This window comes from Nycticebus coucang, chromosome 9, assembly GCF_027406575.1.
Source record: "Nycticebus coucang isolate mNycCou1 chromosome 9, mNycCou1.pri, whole genome shotgun sequence".
NCBI classification, from domain to species: domain Eukaryota; kingdom Metazoa; phylum Chordata; class Mammalia; order Primates; family Lorisidae; genus Nycticebus; species Nycticebus coucang.
In genome coordinates, this window is record NC_069788.1 from 110,330,425 (window position 1) to 110,342,512 (window position 12,088).

At 42.5% G+C, this 12,088-nt stretch overlaps 1 protein-coding gene across 3 annotated transcripts in view; it reads left to right on the forward strand.

Moving 5' to 3' along the window:
* Positions 1-12,088, forward strand: part of NEK9 (NIMA related kinase 9) — a 48,626-nt gene that overhangs the window by 25,196 nt on the left and 11,342 nt on the right. For 2 of the 3 annotated variants that reach the window (XM_053602410.1, XM_053602411.1), the window contains exons 12-18: positions 231-431; positions 617-663; positions 2,161-2,316; positions 5,844-5,952; positions 6,472-6,633; positions 9,983-10,153; positions 11,539-11,598. In XM_053602410.1, coding sequence (XP_053458385.1) covers positions 231-431; positions 617-663; positions 2,161-2,316; positions 5,844-5,952; positions 6,472-6,633; positions 9,983-10,153; positions 11,539-11,598 — 906 coding nt within the window. Of the gene's footprint in view, positions 1-230; positions 462-610; positions 664-2,160; positions 2,317-5,843; positions 5,953-6,471; positions 6,634-9,982; positions 10,154-11,538; positions 11,599-12,088 lie in introns of all 3 variants that reach the window. The other variant, XM_053602412.1, reaches the window with a different exon arrangement.

Sequence of the window (12,088 nt, forward strand, 5' to 3'; positions counted from 1 at the left end):
TAAAATTTTAAGCCCTTTTAATATTTTTTAAACTATATTATAATTATGTTAATAGTGCACTTGACTACAACAACTCTAGACTTATACAGTCTATCCTTCAGATTTTCCTGATGGAGTCACCTCATTCATGATCTTTGGTCAGGGTAGTTCTCATTCTAGCCTTCCCCAGCTTTCTGATTGGATAAAATAATGAAGTCCTTTGACGGATTCTGTTTTCCTTCCTTTTTCAGATGAGGGTCAGCTGTATGCCTTTGGGTCCGATTATTATGGCTGCATGGGAGTAGACAAGGTTGCTGGCCCGGAAGTGCTAGAGCCCATGCAGCTGAACTTCTTCCTCAGCAATCCAGTGGAGCAGGTCTCCTGTGGAGATAATCATGTGGTGGTTCTGACACGAAACAAGGAAGTCTATTCTTGGGGCTGTGGCGAATATGGTAGGGGTAGCCTTGTCTCTGTCCACTTCTTCCCAGGGGCACAGCCTGACTCGAAGCTTGTATGCACCTAAACACATCATGCAGCCTGTATATAAGAAGCGTTATTCAGTAAAAGAGAATCTTATGGAACATCTTCTGGGAAGAGGTGCTCATTATAATGATATTCATTCTTATGTGTGTTTCAGGACGACTGGGTTTGGATTTAGAAGAGGATTATTATACACCACAAAAGGTAAAATCAGAAGCAGCTTCTTCCTAAAGCCTAAGTCACAGAGACTCCAATAATTTGTCTTCTTGACTGTTCTGAAATATTTCCTATTTCAGGAAATACTGTGTGGGAGGCTGACAATCTAGGATTTCTGACTTAGCACAACGTGGTCTTATCACCTGACTGAGTCATAGAAAGTTGAAATAGTAGGTATAACAACTGTGGACGTGGTCACAGCTTACTTGGGGGTGAGAGCCAAGATCAATGCGACAGCAGAAAAGTTAAAACATAGCAGGATCTGGAAAATACAAAAAGATATTAGAGGGGCTTATGCCTGTATTCCCAACACTTGGGAGGCCGAGGCAGGTGGATTGCCTGAGCTCACAAGTTCAAGACCAGCTTGAGCCACAGCAAGACCCTGTCTCTAAAAAATAGCCGGGCATTGTGGTGGGCGCCTATTGTCCCAGCTACTTGGGAGGCTGAGGCAAGAGAATCGCTTAAGCCCAAGAGTTTGAGGTTGTTGTGAGCCGTGACACCACGGTACTCTACTGAGGGTGACAAAGTGAGACTCTTGTCTCTCAAAAAAAAAGAGAAGAAGATATTAGAAAACAGTAAACTGTCTCTTAACCCAGTATAGCCATTTTTCCCTCAGAACTCATGTTTCTATAGTCAAACACGAGATGAAATTGTTTTTGTTTAGGGACATGTTGTATAAAACATAATGTCTGATTACTGTCAGTACTGCCAGCACTGACATTGTGAAGGGCTCACAGAAGCTGAAATCAGTTGAGGGACAAGCACAGTCACATTTCTCTGACACCCATCCTAGAGCACAGGCTTACCCACTGGAAGGTTAGCTATAACCAACTATGCCATTTACCAGTTTTTATTCACACTTTAAAAATTGAATAGTGTGTTGTAGGGAGCATCATTAGTGGGATTCATACCCGTTCCCTTCCTCCTGGAAAGGCTGTCATAGAAACTGAGGGTCCAGGTTTCAGGCTTTGCACACATCCATTTGTGGCCCCACATGTTCGTCACCCCTACCGTTTTCCAGCCCTATCTAGTTAGCTTAAAAGGATGTGAGCATTTGGAAAGTCGTGGCTGCTATTCTGTCAACTCCCCCATAAAATGACCAGATTGGGACCTACAGGGATATTGTGTTTCTTCTGTAACCGTCAAGCAGCCTTCCATCTCAGAAGACAAAATCAGTAATGGATTGAAGCTTCTTCTTTCCCAACTTTTCCTAGGAAGTAGGACCTATTATTACTGAAACATATTGACTGGGGCTGTCTGTTTACTTAACTGTAACTATTGCCTTTTCCTTTATATAAAACTTGAGCTCTCTGTGGAAAACAGTAGCCTCTAAGCTGCTGGGCAAATCTGAAGAGAATAGAGCAGTCCTTACTTCCTTGTAGTCGTTCTGCTAAATTCAGCGTGTTACTTTTGAAAAATTGTGAAGGTTTTTTCCTAATCTGAATTGTGTATTTGGGATTTCCTCTTCTGATTTTTTTCTTGCAGGTGGATGTTCCTAAGGCCTTACTTATTGTTGCAGTTCAATGTGGCTGTGATGGGACATTTCTGCTGACCCAGTCAGGCAAAGTGCTTGCCTGTGGACTCAATGAGTTCAACAAGCTGGGTCTGAATCAGTGCATGTCTGGAATTATCAACCATGAAGTGAGTACCCACAATGGTGTTCTAACCACATTTTCAGAACTTCTCTAGTTAGAATTTCTTTGGGATGCTAGTTTTGGTTAGTGACCATGGAATTTGACTTAAGAATAAAGTGATGGGGCGGGCATGGTGGCTCACATCTGTAATCTTTGCACTCAGAGGCTGAGGCAGGCAAATTGCTTGAGCTCAGGAGTTCAAGACCAGCCTGAGCAAGAGTGAGCCCCCTCTCTCTTCTAAAAATAGAAAAACTAGTCGGGCATTGTGGTGTACACCTATAATCCCAGCTACTCAAGAGGCTGAGACAAGAGGATCACTTGAGCCCAGGAGTTTAAGGTTGCTACAAGTTATGATGACACCACAGCACGCTACCCAGGGTGACTTGAGTGAGACTCTGTCTCAACAAAAAAAAAGTGATAATCTCAGGGCGGCACCTGTGGCTCAAAGGAGTAGGGCACCAGCCCTATATGCCGGAGGTGGCAGGTTCAAATCCAGCCCCGGCCAAAAACTGCAAAAAAAAAAAAAGATGATAATCTCCCAGACACTGTATTCTCACAAACACTGTGTTAAGCAAAAGAAGCCAGCCATAAAAGACGCCGTGCTATACAATTGCAACTATGTAAAGTTCAAGAACAGGCAAAATTAACTTATGATGGCAGAAGTCAAAATATTGGGTACTATTTTGGGAGGAGGGGTATGGGTATTAGCAGAAGAGATGGGAGCGATCCTAGGGTAATGGGAATGGTCTATATTTTGATCAGGGTAATAGTTGTACAAGTATGTGCATATAGAAAAATGTATCAAGACATGTAGTATTCTATAGTATGTTGTATGTAGTACCTCAATAAATTGATTATAAAGAATAAAATGATGGAATTCAGATTGTACCTTATTATTTAAATAGAAACAAAATAACATTATGAAAAAGAAACATATTTCAATGTGTCACCTCCCTGTGGAGCCTTTTAGATTTGTTGTTCCCAAATCACTGATCTTATACACACACACACACACACACACACACACACACACACACACACACACACTTATTAAAGTTTTCCCTTTCAAGGATGTCATGGTATTCACCACTGATACTGAGTTTCCTCTTTGTGTTAGTATGAGTTTTTGTCATTTTCTAAAGAATCAGGATAAGAGACAAGTTTTTTGTTTTTGCTTGTTTGTTTTTTCAGAGACAGAGTCTCACTTTATCACCCTTGGTAGAGTGCTGTGGTATCACAGCTCACAGCAACCTCCAACTCCTGGGCTTAGGCAATTCTCTTGCCTCAGCCTTCCGAGTAACTGGGACTACAGGTGCCCACCACAACGCCTGGCTATTTTTTTGTTGCAGTTTGGCCGGGGCTGGATTCAAACCCGCCACCCTCAGTATATGGGGCTGGTGCCCTACCCACTGAGCCACAGGCCCTGCCCGAGACAAGTTTTCTTACTGAAAAAGGTAGAAATTAATTTTTTTTTTTTTTTTTTTTTGTAGAGACAGAGTCTCACTTTATGGTCCTCGGTAGAGTGCCGTGGCCTCACACAGTTCACAGCAACCTCCAACTCCTGGGCTTAAGCGATTCTCTTGCCTGAGCCTCCCCAGTTGCTGGGACTACAGGCGCCTGCCACAACGCCCGGCTATTTTTTGGTTGCAGTTTGGCCAGAGCCGGGTTTGAACCCGCCACCCTTGGTATACGGGGCCGGCGCCCTACCGACTGAGCCACAGGCGCCATCTGGTAAAAATTAATTTTTAAGCAGTCTTGGAAATAGTATTCTCAATTAGGGTACAGATTCAAAGTAAGGCTGAAGATAGTGTCTTCATAGTTTGAAAAGGCATATTCAGAATTACCATTACTTGATTTGTGTTTTTGTTATAACATTAAACTTGTTGTAAAATTTTAAACTCACAAGAGAGAATTCTTTTTTTAATACTAATTTACAGGGAATATGGGTTTTAACAAAAAGTTGAGAAATTTTACCTTACAGATGAAATTAGATCACAGGAAACTAATCGCTGTATGGGCTGGAGAGTCCTCGGGATTTTAATTCTTTTCTCTGTCTTTGTAAGTATACCAAGTTACAACCAAGACAGATGTCAATGATTCTAATCCTAATATAAATACCTTCTGAGATAGAGAGTTCATGTTTTGGATAACCTAATTCAGAATCTAAAACTTGTTTGAGAAAGAGTCTTACTCTGGGCTTAGGCCTCCCAAGTAGCTGGGACAGCAGGTATTCACCACCATGCTTGGCTGATTTTTCTATTTTTAGTGAAGACAAAGTCTTGCTCTTGCTCAGGCTGGTCTCAAACTGCTGATCTCAAGAATTCTCCCTCCTTGGCCTCCCAGATTGCTAGGATTACAGACGTGAGCCACTGTGCCTTATCCAGAATCTAAAATTTTTTTTTTTTTTAGAGACAGAGTCTTACTTTATCACCCTCGGTAGAGTGCTGTGGCAACACAGCTCACAGCAACCTCCAACTCCTGGGCTTAGGCAGTTCTCTTGCCTCTGCTTCCCAAATAGCTGGGATTACAGGCACCTGCCACAGCGCCCAGCTATTTTTTTGTTGCAGTTATTTAGCTGGCCTGGGCGAGGTTCGAACCCTCCATCCCCAGGGCATGTGGCTGGTGCCATAACCATTGTGCTATGGGTGCCAAGCCAGCCAGCTAGTTTTTTTTTTTCTTTTCTTCCTTTGGTGATTCTCTTTCCCTTTGCCTCCCAAGTAGCTGGGATTACAGATGCCCGCCACAACGCCCGGCTTTTTTTTTTTTTTTTTTTTTGGTGTTGGAAGAGACAGGGCTTCACTCTGGCTCACTCCTGCTCTTACTGGTCTCAAACCTCCGAGGTCAGGCAATCCACCTGCCTCAGCCTCCCACAGCGCTGGGACTACAACAGGCGTGAGCCACCACACCCGGCCTTTTTTTTTTTTTATTGCAGTTTGGCTGGGGCTGGGTTCGAACCTGCCACCCTTGGTATATGGGGGTGGCGCCCTACCTACTGAGCCACAGGTGCTGCCCTAGAATTAGAATCTAAAATTTTTGTTGTCAAAGAATTCCACCTCAGGCTCGGCACCCATAGCACAGTAGTTACGGCACCAGCCACATACACTGAGGCTGGCAGGTTCAAACCCATCCCAGGCCAGCTAAGCAACAATGACAACTGCAACAGAAAAATAGCCAGGTATTGTGGTGGGTGCCTGTAGTCCCAGCTACTTGGGAGGCTGAGACAAGAGAATCACCTAAGCTCAAGAGTTGGAGGTTGCTGTGAGGTGTGACGCCACAGCACTCTACCAAGGGCGACGTAAAGATACTCTGTCTCAACAAAAGTAAAAAAAAAAAAAAAATTCCACCTTATATGTTGAATTCTCTGGTTACTTATTGAGCTTATTCCTTCTTGTATTCTGCAGGAGATGGAAAGTACTTGGCACTTTGTTCTTAGTAATATGACTTGCCTTTTGGTCAGCATGGCCCATTCTTAGCCTGATTATTACTGCATTTTTTTTTTAAACTAATTAATCTTTGTTTTTTACCTTGTTTCAGGCTTACCATGAAGTTCCCTACACAACCTCCTTTACCTTGGCCAAACAGTTGTCCTTTTATAAGATCCGTACCATTGCCCCAGGCAAGACTCACACAGCTGCAATTGATGGTGAGTTGATTTATGACTGTTATTACATGCCTTAATAGCTCAGGCTCTTTTATTCTATCAAGTGTTAGCTTTTCTTAACAGTATATACATCTTTCTGATTTCCACCTAGTATCCAGGAATATCTCTTTCATTATCAAGTTAGTCATTCAAGTGCACATTTTTGTTGATAAACATTATAAATGCATGATAAATATATCCCTCAACGAGAACACCACACCTACAATTGCAGACATCTGTTGTCTCTAATTACTCACCTCCCATAAGTATTCTAAGCTAATGTCCATTTTCCACATTAAAAATACTGCAATACTGGAGAAAAAATACAATATAGTCACTAACTGGTCTCATTGAGTGTGTGTCTAGATACCTTCACTGCTGTAGATGCAGGATCTTATGGCTAGCTCTGTATTTGGGTGTTCTAACCAGCAGAAGCTAGCCTATGGAACTCTGCATGGGCTGCATCTTCTCACTGTTCATGACCCAGTTGTGCCTTGTTATTTATCTTTCCTTTTCTCTCAGAGCGAGGCCGGCTGCTGACCTTCGGCTGCAACAAGTGTGGGCAGTTGGGCGTTGGGAATTACAAGAAGCGTCTGGGCATCAATCTGTTGGGGGGACCCCTAGGTGGGAAGCAAGTGATCAGGGTTTCCTGTGGTGATGAGTTTACCATTGCTGCCACTGATGGTGAGTCTGTACCATTTCAAGGTGACTATGCTTTAATTTTTGGCTTGGCAAGGTAGACTGGTTATTTGGATAGCTGAATCATGCTTTTACTTTTTTATTTGTATTAAATTAGTGGCCATTTGTTACAAATATTGAGCTTTTAAAAAGATTTCTAGTTAATGACAAGTTACTATTTCAAGTTCTCCTTTTTTCACTTCAGCTTTATGTTTTTTGGTAAAATGTTTCAAGAATTATCAAGTACTTCAATATATACCTTGCCCAGTACCTTGTTGGTTTCAGTAAACATTGACCTGATGACTAGAAAGAACAGTGTAATTTAATCTTGCTCCTGGTTGGGGTCAGCTGTACTGTAGTGGTGTCCTTATGAACTCCTATACCTTGAAGACTGTTTTCCTCTGTGCTATGTGTTTATCTTATTTCTGAGTTGGTTTAAACTGATTTTTCTTCTCTCTTTTCTCTTGTGACTATTTCTTCTGTGCACTTACCTCTTGCTCCTCTCACTGTCTTTCATTCCCTTCCCTCTTTCTTTTTTCTTTCTCTTCTCTCTGCTTTCTGTGTTGTCTTCTGAACATTTTGATTTGTGTAGCCCTTTTTTTCTCATGACTGATGAACAGCAAATCACATTTCATCTCCTTTTGTTTTCTTTTTTTTTTTTTTTTTTTAAGACAAAGTCTCACTGTTGCCCAGGCTAAGAGGCTAAGATTTCCATGGCATCAGCCTAGCTCGCAGCAACCTCAACCTCAAACTCCTGGGTTCAAGTGATCCTCCTGCCTCAGTCTCCCAAGTAGCTGGGACTACAGGTGCCCGCCACCACTCCTGGCTAATTTATTTATTTATTTATTTTTGTGAGACAGAGTCTCATTTTGTCTCCCTCGGTAGAGTGCCCTGGTGTCCCAGCTCACAGCAACCTCCAACTCCTGGGCTTAAGCAATTCTCTTGCCTCAGCCTCCCAAGTAGCTGGGACTACAGGCACTTGCCACAATGCCACCTATTTTTTTGTTGTTGTAGTTGTCATTGTTTTTTGGCAGGCCCAGGCTGGATTCAAACCTGCCAGCTTCAGTGTATGTGGCTGGTGCCCTAGCCACTGAGCTATAGGCACTGAACCTAATTTTTCTATTTTTAGTGGAAATGGGGTCTTACTCTTGCTCAGGCTGGTCTTGATCTTAAGCTCAAGGGATCCTCTCACCTCAGCCTCCCAGAGTGCTGGGATTATAGGAGTGAGCCCAGCACCTCATCTTAATTTTTGACTTACCAACTATTTCGTTGTTGCTTATACTCTGAGATGTCCTTGTTTTCTTTTGGTCTGTGCCTGTGTGTACACTGAGGAGCCTTAGGCAAGGACAGTGTCAATTAAGTGAGCAGTCAGAGCAACACATTAAGTCTTCCTGCTTGTCTGAAAAGATAGGATTTTAAGGAGCAAACTGTTAAAGTTAGACTTAGATAAATGGAAACAGTGCCTGGAAGGACAGAGTCAGAATATCACTGAGGATAAATTTAGTGCAGGAAATTCAGTGGCACTTGCTAACAGGCCCTCAGAGAGGTCACGTTTCTTGAATAGATCTGTGTACTTCCTGAGTTAAACTTCACAATGAGGAGTATTGAACTAGATTCTGTGGCTGAGCGTATTACCTCTTGATAAACGTTTCTGTTCTCTGAATTGTATTTGATAGACTCATTCATATCCAGGTCTTCTTTTAGACTCTGAAAATAAAAGAATGCATCTCAGAAAGTTCCTGTCCTCAAGATGCTCACAGTCTAGTCGGTTAGGGGACTAGTACCGGCAGATTTCTCCCGTGCTATAATAGTATCCAACTCCTCTAAGCCCTGAAGTGCCCTGGGGCTCAGTCCTCTCGCGCTCATTCTCTTGAGTTCCCCCATACACTGACAGCTTTATATTACCACCCAGACCTCCAGATTCATTTATTCAGTAGCCCCTTCACTTGAATGTCTAAAGATAGGATGGCTGTGCAGCCCAGTCATCTTGGATCAGTCCTCATTCATACCTATTGTCCTGGCTTAATCATTAAAGGCATCCCTTTTTCATTAAAAAAAAAAAAAAAAAAGAGGGCTGGGCATGGCGGTTTATGCCTGTAATCCTAGCACTTTGAGAGGCTAAGGCAGGAGGGTCATTTGAGGCCAAGAGTTTGAGACCAACCTGAGCAACATAGCAAGACCCTATCTCTACAAAATACAAAAATTAGCCACTGTGGTTTAGTACACCTGCCATTCTCACTACCTGGGAGGCTAAAGCAGGAGGATCACTGGAACTTAGGAGTTTGAGGTTGCTGTGAGCTATGATGATGCCACTGCACTCTAGCCAGAGCATCAGAGCAAGACCCTGTGTCAAAAACCAAAAAATTAAGGCCTGATTTGGATAAAAAGATACAGGCATCTCAGACAAACTTTACATATATTCAAAATCATGGCACTTCCATCCTACAGGCCACATCCCATCCATCAGCAAGTCATATTAATTATCATCAGAATATGTCCAACAATATGTCCAGCGACTTCTCACCATCAGCACTACTATGGCTAGTCTCCCTGCTGCTGCACTTGCTCTTCTGCAGTCAGTTCTTCTCATTACCTAAGGGATCCTTCTAAATGCCAAATGCTCAAAACTTCTAATGATATCTTCTATTAGTAAGAATGGAAGTCCTCACACTGGCAGCCACCTCTGGCCTATTCCACTCCTACTTTCTCCTCCTTTACTTGGTTCCAGCTGCAGGACCTCCTTGTTCCTTGTTTGTGCTACTGACGTTACCGTGCAGGACCTTGTGCTTGCAGTTCCTACTGCCTAGAAACCCCTCTCACTTCAATCAGACCTCTGCTTAAGCGTGAGAAAGGACTTCTCAGACTGTCCGATCTAAAATAATGATACCCCACCCCACTACTGTTCTTTATTTCCACTGATGTTTTTTTCACCACTTATTTTCCTTTATAGCACTTACCACAACCTGAAATCTTAGATGTTTATTTATGTGTTATCAGTCTCCCCCTACTAGAATATCCGTTCCAAAAGGGCAGGACCTTGGTTTTGTTCACTGCTCTATCACCTCATACAGTTCCTGTCATGAAGTAGATTCCCAATAAAAGCTTGAATGACCAATAAAATGTTGTTGAATGAGTGAATGAATGAATGAACAAATAAATGAAGGGCAATGTGTAGGCTCAGTGGACATTTTATGTAGCCGTGCTCAGGAGGAGTTTAAACTTTATGTTGGGAAATATGCAGCTTTCCCTTGTTGACTACATATACGTCATACATACATAGTGCAAAAGGTGGTGCATCCAAGGAGTAGGAAGCTGCTGTTCTGTTAAATAACCTGCTGTTTTAACTTTTTCCTAGATAATCACATTTTTGCCTGGGGCAACGGTGGCAATGGCCGCCTGGCAATGACTCCCACAGAGAGACCACATGGTTCTGATATCTGTACCTCATGGCCTCGGCCTATTTTTGGATCTCTACATCACGTCCCAGACCTATCTTGCCGTGGCTGGCATACCATTCTCATTGTTGGTAAGTTTTGTATGTGTAGGGTTGGGATGGCTTTGACAGAGTGTAGACACACAGCCAAGGTACTGTTGATCACATGTTTGGACACAGAATGTGTCCTAAAAAGTCAAGCCTATTTCTTGAAGTCTTATAATGGTCAAGGATGCTATAGCTAGTGCTAGGAACAGAACAGTATCATTTCTTGGAGCTTTGTCATCTACTATTCTTGGATTTTCTTTAATATAAATTTGGGCTGTGCCTCCCTTCTGTTACTTCCGTCATCTTCCACTAATTAATTTTTTTTTTTTTTTTTTTGAGACAGTCTCACCACGTCACACTGGGTAGAGTGCCGTGGTGTCACAGCTCACAGCAACCTCAAACTCTTGGGCTTAAGTGATTCTCTTTCTTCAGCTTCTCAAGTAGCTGGGACTACAGGCACCCCCCCACGATGCCTGGCTATTTTTTGTTGCAGTTGTCATTGTTGTTCAGCTGGCCCAGGCCAAGTTTGAACCCGCCAGCCTTGGTGTATGTGGCTGGCACCACAACCTCTGTGCTATGTGCACCAAGTCTCCATTAATTAATTTAATTAAGTTGACAGTCTCTAGTCATTTTCCACTTCCCATTTTCCATTTTCTAGTCTGTGTTCATGCTTTCATGAGAAACATTCAGTACTTCTTTTAAAAGAAACTTTAAATCATGAATGCTTTCTGCATAAAGATTACTTTATTAAAAACTAATATATATATATATTTTTGAGACAGAATCTCACTTTGTCACCCCCGGTAGAGTGCCATGGCGTCATATCTCACGACAACCTCAAACTCTCAGGCCTAAGTGTTTCTCTTGCCTCAGCTTCCCAAGTAGCTGGGACTACAGCCCGCCACAACGCCCGACTATTTTTAGAGACAGGGTCTCTCTCTAGCTCAGAGCTGGTCTCGAACTTACGAGGTCAGGCAATCCACCCTCCTTGGCCTCCCAGAGTGCTGGGATTATAGGCGTGAGCCACCTGCCCTGCTAAGAACTAAATTTTAAATGCATGAATAAGGGTTTATACGTCTATTCTTTTAGATTTGTGGTTTGAAACCTTGGCTGTACATTAGAATCCCCTGGGGAGCTTTTAAAATGTCCATTGTCAGACCCTACTGCTCTGGAGTGGGACCTAAGTATTGTTATTTCTCTAAAGCTTCCCAGGTGATTCCAATGAACAGCCAAAGTAAAGAATTGCCACTTTAGACAATGAATACAGTTAGAATAGCAAATGGTGCTTGGCTTATGGTATTAATATCTAAAACAGTAATGATAAAGTTATCTGGAGTCAGTGGTAGCAAATATCTCCCTATCCCAGTCTTCTCTCACTTTTCTTGCCTATATCTGAATACAGTACTCACCTATCAAAAATTTTTTTTCAGAGAAAGTATTGAATTCTAAGACAATCCGTTCTAATAGCAGTGGCTTATCCATTGGAACTGGTGAGTAACAATGTGTCGGGTACCAGTAGTTTTTTGAAGTGTAGATCTTTGGATTAGATCCCACGTAGTCTACAAAACTCAAAGGAAAATAGGAAATTTCTTTGAAAAATGAGGTATACAGTGATTAAGAGGGAGGATCATACTTTGGTGGCTTTCACAAAAGTTATGACTTTACATTGTGGTCAGAGGGAGAGTGTATCTTCTTTGCCTCCAACATGTATGGAAGTGATTAAGTAGCTTGCCCAACACCAACATGTGACTTACGTATTATTTATTTCCTTACTGTCCTTGGGACTATGAGTCCTGTCTGCCCTTTACTTCCATGATATTCCCAGGGGTACTTCTGCCTATAGAAACAGTCCTGTAAAATAGGCCCTCAGAAATAAAGTTGGTGGCGGCACCTGTGGCTCAAGGAGTAGGGCGCCGGTCCCATATGCCGGAGGTGGCGGGTTCAAACCTAGCCCCGGCCAAAAACCACAAAAAAAAAGAA